Raw genomic sequence first — 15,756 nt, 5'->3', positions numbered from 1 at the left:
TGTGATATGCGTGAACATATGTGATATGCGCCACGCGCATAGGTTTTGGCTTTGCGTCTTCATGACATCCTGATTTCAAGCCTGTTGTCTATATCTTGTAGGTTGACCCGCCCCGCTCGATGTTAAGGCGGGTGCATACCTCTTCATATACTTTTTTTATATTTCTCATATCTTAACAGACACCATTGTCTAACGACTATACGTGTTAGTCAAACTAGTTTATCTCCCTAGAATTGGTGATCCAAGTGCCAGGCAATCTAGTGCTGCTAATGACACCATTGAAGTTGATAATGGTGTGTGATTTTATCCATTTCTTGATAACAAAACCTCACACGGATTCAATAAAAAAAGGATTAATAATATCACCGAATGAAAGAAATACAACATCTAATAATAATAATAATAATAATAATAATAATAATAATAAAATCCTTTTTGTTCTACAGAAGAAACACAAAATCTTTTCATGAAGCAAGCAAATTTTGCAGCCGTATGATAGTACACAAAACTAAACAAAACTTTCAATCCATGACATCGAAACAAGCAACCATCAGCAGCTTTATTCTATTAAAGAGTGAGTTTCGATCACTCACGCTCCAAAAACATTCAAACCCTTTATTCCCTGAACAACTGGCAACAGAAAAAGAATCAAGATTCTTCGTTCTTTCACACGAGTATTCTTGTACACATCAAAAGCAGAAAAAACCAGACAAGAACATATTTCTAATAATGTTGCCACAAAAATGACACCACTTTAAGGATTTATACATCTAAAAAATTCATAAATCATGAATGCCCAATATCCATAGGTGCATAATGAAACAAGATTATGAAAAGGATAATAACCTACCAAATTTCAAGGCTGATAAACCTCGGGAAGCTGGAGACCGACACTCGCAGCAGATTTTCCAAGCACTTTTTTCATTTCATCCGATCTATCAACCGCAATGTTGTACGTAAACAGCAAATCCTACACCATCACATCATTACTGCATTAACCAAGACAAAGTAAAAGATGGTATAATCTTTAATCTTAATTGTGTACCTGATGATGATGAACACTGCTCAAAAGGTAATTATAATCAGTAGCAAGTTTTATTTTCTGCTGAATAATCGATGGCTCTAACTCACCACCGTTGTTTCTAAACTCTGATTTTATGTAGTCTGTAAAATGAGTTTTGTCTTCTTTATTCCCAATGTGTTTCTTCACTGTTTTCATTAGCTGTCTATAAACTTTTGCAGCTTTCAAAGCTTCACCAGATCCCATCCTTGTTCTTCTTCAAATCAATGTCCAATCCTGCTTCAACATAGGGCATTTAGGGGTGTGCAAATTGCGGTTTGGTTCGGTTTTTACCCTTGACCATAGTCATAACCGTTAGCTTCCATAACCAAACTTCGGTTCCGGTTGACTGGCCATGAAGCTTGGTTATGGTTAATTTTGGTTAGCTAACCAAATCAAGTTTGAATTAACGCTGTGTTCCCAAGTTCACTTAAAAGAGAGAAAAGAAAGAAAAGAGGATTAAGAGAGAAAAGAAATGAAAATATATGATTTTATTTTGTGTTCCCAGGTTTAATGAAAAGAAAAGGAAAGGAAAGGAAATTAACCATTTTATGTGTTCCTGAGTTTGAAAGGAAAGAAAAGAAACATACAATTTTACTATTATACCCTTTAAGTTAAATTAAAATAAAAAATACATGTTTTAACATGGTGTGCATACTTTTCCAGCCATAATCCATGAACTCAAAAGTGTTCATATTAATTTTTTATCCGAACCAATATTTCAACTCAAGTTTGACTATCATAAAGTCAACACATCTCATATGTCCAATAACTACCAATCTATACATATTTTATCAATAATTATATATTAACATTATAAAAAACTAAAGCTTAAAAATACCAATTCAACTTTGATTTATGTTCATATTACAGTAACTTGATTTAATGATGCAAATGAATCATCTCCATTTATTCATGTACCATTAAACCTAGTTATACAAATTGCTCGTGTGACCTTGTCAATATTGAGAAATCAATCACATTATTGTCTAATATACCCGAAACATGATCTGTTGGCAACGACTAAACACATGACACATGGTGTAGCAGCGTCGCCCATGGCAGCATATAAGCCATATCTAGAAAGACAGATACTAGCCAGTAACCAGCACTGCAAGAAGCAGGGGGGGGGTCCCTTTTGCAAGTTTACTAAAATACCCTTGGTGCAATATTTTGATCGGTTATGTTTTATGCAATTAGACCAAATTCTTTCTGTAAACACAGCTGAGAGTAGCTACGATCACAACATGTAACAGAAATAAAAACTGCAAGTGTGATTTAGCATCAAAACAGACCCGAACTTGAGTGATCAAAACAGATGCGAACTTGATTGAGTGCTAAAAAAATTCAACAAAATAAAAAACAATCCCAAAATCTAATGTAAATTAGCTTCATAAAAACGATCTGAAGCCCGTTATTAAAACAGACCTTCCTTCCTGCTCATTTTATAAATAATAAATACAGTTTCTATATTGCAGTGGTTGTATGATTATCAATTGCCAGTTGATTTCATTAGGTATTGATTACACCTCAACAATTAAATGTTAAAAGTGGCAATTAACCTAACGTGGGTGATGATAACATAAGCTCTAATTTGACCTAAATCCATGGGATTAAAAATGCTGCTAATTAATCAACTTACAGAAACGTTTTACACCCGAAATACCTCGCATGGTTTGAATTAGGGTTACAAAACAGCAATATTAACAGCAGCAAATTACAGCTATTATTATTGTCATTATACAAATTAACATCAAATTAAAACGAAATTGAGTGCGAATGTTACCTCAACGAGAAATGAACACAAACGTCTTTAATTCTCCACTAGTTGTTGATGCCTGTTGAATTGTGAAGGTATCATGGAAGGTTGTTGAAGACATGGCGAGGTAGCGAGAGAAATTGCTGTCGTTTTTATTTTCTGAAACGGTGTGTATTACCAAAAAAAAAATTAAGTTAACCGGGAAGTCAAAAAAAAAAAAAAAAAAAAAAAGAAGGTTTTGGGTGTATCCGCTATTAAAAATAGTGGATTAGGAGGAAAATTAATTTGGATCCATTTGGATCCGCTATTGAGAATGACGGATCAACCTAAAACCTATAATCCGCTATTGAGAATAGCGGATTAGGATAACTCCATTAGGCGCCAAGTTAACCCAGTTAAGAAACCAAACAACCAAACTAACCCCACTAACCAAACTAACCTAATTTTGGATTCTACCCCCTTGTTATTATTGTACAGCAAACATCTATAATTCATCTGCCAATTTCACATGCATGCCTACTACCAATGCAAGGCTGATAAAGATTCCCTCAATTGCCCAAACACCAATGTCACATGCATGCCAATTTCACATCCATAATTCATCTACCCCCTTCACATGCAAGGCTGCCATGCAAAGTTTTCAATCGTGTCCACACAAACAAATATTAAAGCTGCCAACTACCAATTCACATGCAACCTTTAATACTCGTGAGCTGCCATGAATGCACCCTACAAGCTGCCATGAGCTCCTAACAAGATGAATCGTGAGCTGTTTATGAAACCCTATTACGAAGAAGACGATGACCAAAAAAATTATTTTTCCTAAGCTGCCATGACCCGTGAGCGGATTAGGGTTTTTTTTTAAAAAATTAATTTTTCCTAATCCGCCATTCTCAATAGCGGATTAGATTTTTTATAAAAAAAACTATTTCTTCCTAATCCGTCATTGGTAATGGCGGATTAGGTTTTTATATTTTTTTTATCCTAATCTATCGTTGCTAATGGCGGATTAGTGTAACCTCCAACTTTTGTTAAGCATTTAATAACAGAAAGTTTTGTTAATAGTTGTGTGTCGTTAAATTAATCGTGTGTTATGTATTTGAGAGTTGGAAGTGGGAGTGAGTGGTGGGACCCATGAAACCCCTATATATATAGAGTCCAACCACTTCTTTTCTTTCTTCCCTTTCCTCTCACAACACACACACACACACACTCAAGAAACACACACCCTCTCTCTCTCTCAAGACCCGAATCCATTCTGGGATTAAATTAAGAAAGAGTTTGGTGATTCAAGTGTCTTCAACTGACAAGAATCACGTCCAGATCCTCGAGTTGCCAAGATCTGAACTCGAACCCACAAGCAAAAGGTAGGTTTCAGTTTAAATGGTTAAGTTTTATGGTTAGAATCGGCATGCAAACAAATATAATGATAGATCGGGTTGTGAAATGTAAGAAAAATATAAACTTGGTAAGTTATAACCTCTCGGGTGCACTTTGTGATAAAAAGGTGGTGTTTAGACCTTGAGAGATGGGTTCAGGATCAGGTGCATGGGGTCATAATGTGTCGAAGGTTGGGAAAGAGTAAAAATCAGGTCCTGAGGAAGAGCCACGAAGTAAAATGGCCATTAAAGGGTAAAAACGAAGAAAAAGAAGAATTTCGCATCGCATAAGCTATGCGAAGCGAAAAAGGCTATTTCGCATCGCATGACCATGCGAAACGAAAAAGGTAATTTTGCGTCGCACAGTCATGCGAAGCGAAACAGTTTCATGCGAAGCGAAACAGTTGCAAGCGGGAGCGAAACAGTTTCATGCGAAGCGAAATTCCATGCATGCGAAGCGAAATTCTTCCATGCGAAATTTTATAAAATTCATTTTCTGATGCATTTTTGTTAAAGGACTGTTAATGAAAATAAAATTTTTCCAGGTCAGCTCAACCCCTGCCAAGGGCGCTGCCCCTTGGACCCTGCTAGGGCCCCTAGACCCCGCTACCAGGGGCGCTGCCCCCGGACCCCCGTTAGTTGAGGGTTTCATAAATTTAGATGTAGGTAGTTGTGGTAATAGATAATTGACACGCGTAATGTATTGAACAGTTAGCCATGCTCAACTAAAGAAGGGAATTACTATTAACGGCGAGAGAAATCGACTCCAGGTGAGTTCTAGCCCCATTTTTCTTTGAAATGTTTTCAGGGCTGTGTACATACTCTTATGTGATAGTTAATACATTTACTTAATTGATAAGTGTATGACTATGTATTGGATGTTATTACTATATAATGATAGTATGAATGAGCATGTATATATATATATTATATACATGAGACAGGTAAAATACACACGTATGATAATGTATCGTTATTCGAGGCAGTAGGGACCAGACCCTTATAATATCTGTGATGTTAGGGACCAGACCCTTATAATATTTGTGATGTTAGAGACCAGACCCTTATAATATCTGTGATGGTAGGGACCAGACCCTTACAATATCTGTGATGTTTAATGTAGAATAGCTTATGGTATACCATAGGGTTTTATGAGAGAAAGTATGTAAGTATGTATGCATGTATATAAAGTATGTGTGAAAGAAGTAATAGCAAAGTAAGGTATGATTACGTATCTTCGGACTCGTATGAGTAAGGGCAGGAATGTATTGTATGTTAAATTGATTAACTAGAACTCACTCAGCATAGTTGACTTTTAGTATGCACGCAGGCAGATAGGTTGAGGCAGCTGGCTTGAGGAAGGACACATGGCACGAGATAAAGAGATTGGCATCTATGATGAAGTGTCAAGACTATTTTATGTTATGTTATGAAAAGACAATTTGTATGTTATGACAAAAATGCATGTTTGTAATGTGATGTTGAAGTTTTAAATTATTTCCGCGAAAGTTTAAATTAACTCTTATGTTAGAATTGTGTTTATGAGTAAATCTAACACCAAAGTAGGGTTACCGGGAACGGGGCCTTACAATTAGGCTATTTTTTATGACAGTAACATAATAATAATATTATTAGTATACACTATTTTCATAGTATTATAAATCAGTGACACTAGTTGGTATATTATAAACATATGACTACTTGGTAATTCACCACCGACTAAAATGGTTCCTAACGTTGTATATGCTAGAAGTCCAACAAGAGTCATACCCAAACTACTTACTACCGTATGATTTGCACGACGTGGATCCTATATTGTGTAAGTGTTTATATATTTATTTTCTTGATACAATATTTCTTTTAATTGAGTAATTACATATCTGTTTTGTTAGTGTAAGTGTGATCTTCCTCAGCCTGAAGCAAAAGTATACCCCCCCCCCCCCTCACAACCCCCCTCACCGGAGTTAACTTTTGACCAATTGTATCCTGATTTGTTAGAAGACCCAGATGTACTGGAGAGTATTTATGAAAACGAAGGGAAATAAGTTGAACCGGAGTACCACCATGACCCGTATCCTGGAGAGCACTCATCGGATTCCGAATGGTCAAATGACGATTGTCATTGGAAGTAATCTATGTTTTAATAAAGTTGTTATGTTTTTTATGTGTTTTTAATAAAGTTGTTATGTGTTTTGTTATTTGTTTTTAATCAAGTTGTTTGTTTAATTCCGGTTTGCTTAATTATAGTTTGTTTAATTCTAACACTTTAAAATCTAGACTAATAACTCTTATAATTTACTTCAAGAAAATAAAAAACAAAAACAATAAATTACGATTTATAATAATCTACTATATTCTATATAAATACCACACACACCCACACTTCAAACCCACACTTCAACACTCAAACTCACAAACCTCATCCAACACTTTGAAGACTCTCACCCAACCCACACCCAAATTCAACCAAGAAAATGAATACGAAATTGTGACCCACAATTGTCGATCAACAAATCAATTGGAAAAATCCATATGGAGCAAGGTAATTACGTTCCATTGTAATACTAATATAATTATTAATATTCTAACACTTATTATTGTCTTCCTGAAGGTGAGCGGAGCATACCATTAGTAACAGGGAGACTCCTTCACACGTGCTGAAGGCCCACTGGACAACACTACAAAATCTACGAGAGGCCGAAGTATTTTTTCCTTAACCATAAAAGTTTTTTAAATAGATTGTAAATACTAAATATTAACATTTTCTTTATTTTAACAGTTTGATTGGATGCCTTATCGGGACGTGATGCATAGACTCCCGCAAATGTGTCTAACAGGCATAAACAGTTGGAGGTCAAATGTGTTTTCTAATTTGTTGGAACTTCGTTGAATATCATCCGGTGGAAAGGGGGATGAGACAGTTTGGATTTCTTCAGGAGGTCCCTGACCCATTCCCTTTTTCACGTGAAGTGCTTCGGATACTCCGTAAGACAATACGGAAAGGGAGGTTGGGCACATATTGGTCTGCATTTCATGTAGAGTATGTCAAAAATTGGAACCATAGACACGCAAATGTGGTGCAAGGTGCACCGACCGACACGCCTACGGCACTCCATACTTACAATGACTGGTTCCATAGACATACTGTGTTATATATAAAAGACTCGAGGCACGTACCTGGTGTTGTACATACTGGATTCGATGATCACGGTGGAATGGCAAGATACTTGGTTAGTATAATTGCTAATGTAAAATTAAATTTAATAAATAAGTAATGCGTTTGGGTTTTAATTATTTTTGGTTTTGTAGGTGGATGGATTAGGCTTCATTGGTCAAGAAGCCATCAGAATGCAGAACATGGGCCCTGAACATTACAATGAAAACTTTGGAGGGGTCCAAGGCATGACTTCTCAGCTAATTCAATTTGTTAATCATGTTGATCAGCCTTCATATATACAGACTAATGAACCGGATTTGAGACATGATAACACGCTCCCCCAACGTGCTCCGCATGGTTGGGGGCGTCGTGGTTGACAAAGACCTCTTGTAAACCTCATACATGATGATGATGATGAGGGGGAGGGTCCCTCAAATTTTGGAGGGCCCACAGCCAACTATGGGGAGGGTCCCTCAAATTTTGGAGGGCCTACAAACAACTATGGGGAGGGTCCCTCAAATTTTTGAGGGGCAACACTAGATTGGCAAGCCGGTTATCGACCTTCGTTTCAAAAAGTTGGACAGGGATCATCAAGCATTCAACAAGGTTCCCAGTCGAATGTTAACAACAACCAAGAAAACAATTGGGTATCCTCTTTGTTTGACTACACTCCTACTAGTAATATGATTCCTGCGATGTACACGAACAACCCAGGACAACTCCAGAATTACGATTATACCGGTGTTAGTGTACAACAACCGCGTTACCAACATTTAACTCCGGTTCAAATGAGCTTGGACCTACAACTGACTCAACCCTAAGGCTCCAGTCCACCAAGTGGTGAGGAACGTCAAGATCCAAAACATAGACGTATACAACCACGAAGACATCCAAGACCAGTTGGTTGTGGCACGGGTGGCTGTCTGATCCGCCATCCGCATAGACATTAAATAATTACGTAGATTGTAACTTTAAATTCAGCACATGTAATATTGTTTTTTTTGTATAATTTTTAAAAATTAAATTTAACTAAGATATTTAAAATGAAAAAAATATTTTTTTATTAATAAACCTAGTTTATCTTTATATGATATCAATAACATAAAATATTAAAATAACTATTAAATTAATAAATTTCTTTATATTATAACTAGGTTTTGAAGAAGGAAAAGATCAAATCTTAAAAGGACTTAATTAACATATTTGGTTTTATGTGGTCATAGGGACCGATGCCTAACAAAGATGAAAAATTCGTTTGGTTTGTTAGGTCTTGATATAACATTTACTTGTTTTTAAAAAATACTGGTTAAATAAGTAAGACTATGATGAAAACGATGAAAATAAATATTTGATGTAACCGCACAAACTAACTTCACACCTAAGACATACATTTTCAACCTAACAACTTTTTAAATTGGAAGAACCACCAAAATAAAATAGAAAACCCATATTAAAAAAATCTTATGAATATGTTTACCAAACGCAACATTAAATTTTTTTTTAAACCTAATCCGCTATTTGTAATGGCGGATTAGGAAAAAAAAAATTTCTGGTCTTCGACTTCTTCATGGTGGGGAGCATTGCATCAATTATAAATACCACCATCCTTCCACTTTCTAATTCAACCCTCCTTCCACTTCCTCATTCAAGCATCAAATGTCTTCTTCTTTGTCATTCAAAACCTTTGTAGTACAATTATATTATGGGGGTGAAGTGTCATACACAAAAGGGGTTGTTATGGGTGCTCCGGGAACTCGTAGCACTACGTTCTTAGTTACTCAACAGATCAATTATTCCGAGTTGGTTGACAACATATGTAGATGTGTTCAAATTGACCGTAAATGTTGTTTTCTAGAGTTAACACTCTACTATGAATACAATGGAGGTTCATATACCGCACGTATTCACCAAGAAAGTGATATGTATTTAATATACCAACTAGCTTCCCTTGTTCCTGGTTACACCTGTAAAATTCATGTGGCTTGGACGAAGGTAGTTTCATACTTGCAACAACATGAGCATGGTAGTTCCTCAATCATTGAAGAATACGATGAAGGTTAATTTACTTCCTTTTTACATCCTTTTTAATAATTTTTATACTCAATAAAATGTGGTAAATGGTAATACATAAATTTTTTTTTGGAAGACTCTCTTGCTGAAGAAATTGAAGACACATCAGAGAATGAACCGTCTGTTTCTGAATATGAATCGGAGGACGACGAATCACTCCCTCCTTTGCCTCAACAACAAAGTCAGGGACTTAACCATTTTCCTGAACTTAATGTTGTTGGTAGAGGAATGGATGAAGACTATATTCCCATGGATAATTTTGCGGAAGATGAAATGGAGTTTTGGGACGAAAAATATCCAGAAATACGTTTAAATATGTATTTCACTTCAAAAGGCCAAGTTGATTACGTCGTTAGAATGTGGAATATCAACCACAACAGAGAGATATTTATGGCAGAAACCCAGCCCAAAGTCTTCATAGCGAAATGTAAAAGAATCAAGCAAACAAACAACCAGCACGATACCTCTCAACCATGTCTTTGGACATGCACGGCAAGAAAATTACAAGATTTCAATTGTTTCAAACTGACAACATGGACCCCAGCTCACTCGTGTTTCACCACTGTTTCTCGCAACAACAACCGAGCCCCTAAGATCAAAAGTTGTAGCAGCCCACATCCAACAACAAGTTCTTGCAAATGTATCGTATACTATGAAACAAATTCATTCTCTGATCAAAGAGAAACTGAATGTTGATATCACTTACGGCAAGGCTTGGGCTGCCAAGAAAAAAAGCCGTCATAAACATATACTGGGATGAAAATTTCCATGAATTACCAAGCTACATAATGGCACTACAACAAGCAAACCCCGGTACCGTTGTCTAGTGGTTACATCATCCCTATAGTCCAAGTGACTGCTTAGTATTCAAGTATGTATTTTGGGCATTCCGTCCATGTATTGAAGCCTTTAGATTTTGCATTCCTGTGATCTCTATAGATGCCACCCATCTAAGGGGCACTTACAAGGGAAAAATATTGATGATGGTGTCCAAAAACGCAAACAACATGATCTTGCCGATTGGGTATGCATTGGTGGATGAAGAAACAAACGAGAGTTGGAAGTGCTTTCTTCAAAAATTTCTGATAACATTAAAGACCCCGCAAGGTGAAAGTTGTGTGTAATTTCTGACAGGCATGCGGGTATAAAACACGCCATGGATAATTTAGAATCCTGGAAGGAACCCCACGCCTTCCATCGATTTTGTCTAAGGCATGTAAGAAGCAATTTCATGGCGAAGTTCAAGAGTGTGAGCCTCAAAAGGATGTGTTGGGAGATCGGAAGCACAACACAACAAAGAAAGTATGATCGCCTGATGGATGAGCCTAAGGCAACAAACAAAGAAGTGTGGCGGTACCTCCGTCGAATAGATAAAAAACAATGGACAATCCTGTATGACAGTGGAAATCAACGATGGGGTAATAATGTGCTTGAAGTAGTTTAATATTTATTAACTAAATTAACTAAAAATAAACACTAAGTAATACTCTAGATTCTCTAAAACTCGACTAAACTGCTAACCGGAAAGTGAACCAATCGACTCTAGTAAAGCAAAATAAGTCCGGATATCGAACCCACGAGACTCTTTTAATTACGTTTATTAGCTAATTAGACTTGACTACAAAACACGACTTATTAATTATATTTGTTTGGGGATTTAAAATACTAATTTAATACTATAATTAAAAACTAATTAAGAAAACAAGTAATTTAAACGAAAACGAAGTTTGTTTATGAAAATAAGATGATGATGAGAAAACTACCTAGGCTAGACTCCCGTAAATTTCAGTAATGAATTGACTCGGGAAAATATTTAGTTATGGACTAGGAACGTAAAATAGACACTTAAAAGAAAACCCGAATAGGACCCCTGACCCTTCTCAAGAGAAACCTATGGATTTCTAACAAGTTTTAACGCACACCAGTATTAAAAATCAAGTTCGCTTACGGTCACCTAATTAATTAGAAACTAGTTCCTTTATACGAAATCCTACCTCACAGCGCGGAAATCATAGGCAGTTTAATATATCAAATTGATTCAATAGACAATAATTAAATAATCAAACCTAGGCGGACTCTTTACGAAGAACTAAATGTAGCAAGATCAAATAATAAAGATCTATCGATAACCTAGCACCTTACAGCTATTTAGGTTAGCAGCACACTTAGGTTTATTTAATTAATAATTATTATTCCTATGATCTTAGTGCACATCAATCATAAAATAATCAAAAACACAAAATAATTGACCTGATAGCAACCTATCATAATGACAAACAATAATCTAGGCAACTATGGAATAATAATAATTAATCAAACAATCCTAAATATCCATACGCATCAATTTAATATAAGTAAACCTTTTACTAAACCATAAAAACGATAACGCGAATAAATCCCAATTCAAAACACAACGTCAAAGTAGGTTCATCATAAGCCTATGCAGTCTATAAAGTTTAGCCTAGCGTCTTAAAATCGAACAAAACAATAATAAACGAAATCATGGCAAAAATAAATAAGAACGGAAGAATAAAGGCGATAAAACCCGGAGTCTTCGTCCTTGAATTATTAAGCACTTCGCCGGCTGATTCCTCGACTCCAAAGCTGCCGAAAGCTGACCTCGGACGCCTCGGAACTCACCAAATTCGTCTGGAACTTCAGGATATGCTTAAGGGTGAGTTTAGGGGTCTTAAAATAGGCAACAGGTGTCCAAAAATACGAAAGTCGGTTAAGCATGGAAGATTCTGGAAATGGGCTGGCATAAGAGCCACCGCGCCACGCGAAGGGTCTGGCCACCCTGGCCGCGCGATGCTTCGGAAGGTGGGGGGGTCCGGCCTGGTCCGGTCTGGCTCACTCTTGGTTCGGTCCGGTTCGTTTCCTAATGCACCGGTTTGCCGATTTAGCTTGTTTTTTTTATCGTTTTTCGCCTTCTTTAACCATGAACAAATCCCGGGACCTACATTATTCAAATAAGTTAGTATACAAATCCTAACAAAAACCTAACATAAACGATTAAAATATTAAGTAAACTATACAAGGGATTAATGTATATTAAACGTTATATGAAATATCCCCACACTTAGTCTTTTTTCGTCATTGAAAAAGTCTAATTGCAATGGTATCAGCATCGGAGAAATACTGTCTTAAAAACAGATTAGGTTATCTTAAAGCTCAGATAAACGTAAAAACTGTGATTACCGATATTGCTGTCCACTTAAACCCAGCCACCAGCCTATCAAGCCCCCACGCACATTAAGCATTTAAGTTCATGTGACATCAAAAACATATGGGTCTTACACCTTTAAAGTTAAGATCCACCTACCCCATCTCAAGCATAGTAAAGACAATTAAAAATAATCGAGTTGAAGCAAACTGGTTCAACATATCACCGTAAGATAACAACCCCTTAATGGTAAGAAGAAAATGCACTTAGATGGAATTATGGATGATAGGTCAAGTGAGGTCGTACGAGCATGCCCTAAATATTATTGGACTTCGTCCTATATATGCCCTAAGAAAATATTTATTGACTAGAAACTTGCGAGCCCCAATAGTGTATCCTCAGAGTCTCCATCCCCTTGGTAACACGTAAACTCTCAGTCTCGTCTAGTATGTGCACTTTGGCCTCTTTTTCTATTTTTGAGAATGATTTTTTGACATTTTTCATTACATAAATTTTCTCACTTTTTCTTTTCTTCTTTATTTATTTATTATTTTTTATTTATTGTGCACTTAGGCATCTTTTACCTAAAAATATATAACTAAAGACTAAAGCTCGTATAAAAATTGGACATTTGCGGGGCACCACCACTCTTTATTTATTTTAATAAAACGGAGTGGCGTGCTAATTTTAAAGTGAATTCAATTCTCACCACCTTAGGGTAATCAGCTTATGGTAATACTCCCTATACCTTATTGAATTTCAGCTTCACTATCCCCCTAGGATGAGAACCCACAAAACCTAAGATTTAATTAGGTTTATTAAGAATATGCAATGGGAAACCTTTCAAGACTAGTTGGGCCTACTGACACATCCTAAATTAAGTACGCCTTCTTTAATATTATCTCATATTATTAGTATTTTGAAAAACCGATTCCCGATAAATATCATCATCTCCCATTTAAGTGCAAAAAGAAACAAAATCAAGGGACATTTTTCAAAACTTTTTAATTTTTTTTTCAAATTTTTTTTTAAATCTGATTAAAATTTAGCTATGACTCAAATGTCCTATCCCCACACTTAAATGTTGCATTGTCCTCAATGCAAGGATAAGGACGAAAAATAAAAATAAAATCGGAATACAAAAACTAAATACCTAAAAGAATAAAAATAAACAAGCAAGATAAATAATGAAAAAGACTTGGCTGGAAATATGCGTATGAAAAGTTGATGCCAAAGTCTTCATCCATGAATGCCCTCCAACTCCGAACGTACGCATCAAACGGTATCTCTTTCTCTCACATACGAACGGAAGCGGCAAAAACAAACAAACAATATCTAAATATATATCTTATCACTTTGATAGATGTTAAACACTTAAGTATTTCACCAGACCAACCAACCCACCCTATATATAAAACATGAATAAATAGCAGCAACTAATAAAAAGTATACAGTTCGGCTGCTCCATCCTCACACTTGAATTTTGCAATAAACTTCATGGGGGTCATTTTTCTAGCTCAAAACATGCAAAACTTAAAAACAAAAACAAAGAAGAACTACAAAAATCTACGTTAGTGACTCAACAAGACTCAAAAATGGAGTAATTATACAAACTCTACACTTGAGTTTTCACTCAAGACACTCTCCAATGTGATCTAATTAGCTGCCCAAGTGGAGATTCCTCCACCACGGACAAACTCCATGGTCCTCCAAGAAACTGCGTCACGATACGACCATTCATCTTCAATCATATTCCTCTTATCTCCAACTCATCCAAACTCCACAAACTTCCGCTTTCCACCTCCTCTCTCTCTATCAAACTCCATCGACTCTCGAGAACTCGTGACCTCTCTCTCCTCCTCCTAACAAACTCTGATGGAACGGGGGTGCTCAGGACGTGTATCCATGCTCAGAATAAAAGACTCAATCGCATAAACGAGATGACATGGATCAATGAGACCGTCTTGACCACTCGGGTGTCTCATGGATTTAGCAACATAAGTGACACTATTGTCGTCGGCTCTAAGATTGATCTTACCATCAAAAACATCTACAAGTGCCCTAGAAATACGCAAAAATGGACGAACTAAAATAATAGGAACTCTCTCATCGGCCTCCATATCTAAAACCACAAAATCTACGGGGAAGACCAAATTATCGACTTTCACGAGTAGGTTTTCTATGATTCCCCTAGGGTACTTCACTGAACGGTCAGCTAAAGACAATGTCATACGGGTTGGTGTAAGTTCTCCTAGGCCTAGCTTCTCAAACAACGAATATGGCATTAAATTTATGCTAGCTCCTAGGTCCGCTAACGCTTGGCACGAGGTATCCCTACCAAACAAACATAGAACAGTAAAAACACCAGGATCAGGTAACTTCTTATGTACTTTATTGAGAACTACTGCCGAACACTCTCCGTTCAGTGGAACGGTCGAAACTCCTCCAGACTTTCCTTTCGTTTAAGAATATCTTTCAAGAACTTGGCATATTTCGGCATATGCCGGAGGACCTCGATAAACGGAAGGTTAATCCTAAGCTGCCTAAACATATCTAGGAAGTTCCCGTACTCTCTTCTGAATTTCTGATTCTTAACACGGGCTGGATACAGCATACGAGAATGATCTATAAGCGGTGAAGGCCTAACATCTTTTGGTTTCTTTTTCTCACTTCCACTAACTATGGACTCATCTGGTAGGTGCGGTACTTGCTGGATCTAGCCTAAGTTGCACCCTCCCAGGAGTCTCCATCACTATCTCCTCATCCACTAACTCATCACTCTCCTTTACCTCAATTTCTCTCCCTGGACCTAAAATCCTACCACTACGATTAGAAATGGCATTTATTTGAGCAGACGGATTATGCTGAGTAGAGCCTGAAAACTGACCTGGGGGTCTCTCATCTAAACGCCGGGCTATATCATCAATGGTCCTTTGCATGTCGAGCATAGCTGATTGTTGATTCTTAAGAAATCGATCATGCTTGGCAAGAGTCTTTTCAGTAACTTGATCTCTAAGAATTAGTGGCTGCATAATCTCATCCAATTACTTACACAGATCTGGCCCATTACTCCCACTTTGACTACTTTGATCCCCACTAAACGATTGATCCTGCCCCCGGTTAAGATTTGAACTTGGTTGGAAACCAGGAGGTGTACCGGAAGAATGC

General features: G+C 36.8%; 1 protein-coding gene across 1 annotated transcript; it reads right to left on the bottom strand.

Annotated features, from left to right (window-relative positions):
• Positions 1-804: 804 nt before the first annotated feature.
• Positions 805-1,280, bottom strand: LOC143613663 (uncharacterized). Its single transcript, XM_077087312.1, has 2 exons — positions 1,046-1,280; positions 805-970 (listed from the first exon to the last, which is right to left on the bottom strand). The coding sequence occupies exons 1-2, from the start codon at positions 1,265-1,267 to the stop codon at positions 857-859; spliced, it is 336 nt and encodes a 111-aa protein (XP_076943427.1). The 5' UTR covers positions 1,268-1,280; the 3' UTR covers positions 805-856.
• Between the last annotated feature and the right edge of the window lie 14,476 nt (positions 1,281-15,756).

The sequence above is a fragment of the Bidens hawaiensis genome, unplaced genomic scaffold (assembly GCF_021521415.1).
Source record: "Bidens hawaiensis isolate Kalapana, Puna unplaced genomic scaffold, B.hawaiensis_p1.1 tig00038005_1, whole genome shotgun sequence".
NCBI classification, from domain to species: domain Eukaryota; kingdom Viridiplantae; phylum Streptophyta; class Magnoliopsida; order Asterales; family Asteraceae; genus Bidens; species Bidens hawaiensis.
Note: the sequence above shows the minus strand (reverse complement) of the source record. Positions and strands in the feature narration are given on the sequence as shown.

Excerpts from the sequence above, each read along its gene's own strand:
- LOC143613663 (XM_077087312.1), bottom strand. The coding sequence starts at position 1,267 with ATGGGATCTGGTGAAGCTTTGAAAGCTGCAAAAGTTTATAGACAGCTA. Across the intron at positions 971-1,045 it reads GCAGTGTTCATCATCATCAG|GATTTGCTGTTTACGTACAA; the intron begins GTACACAATTAA and ends GTGATGGTGTAG.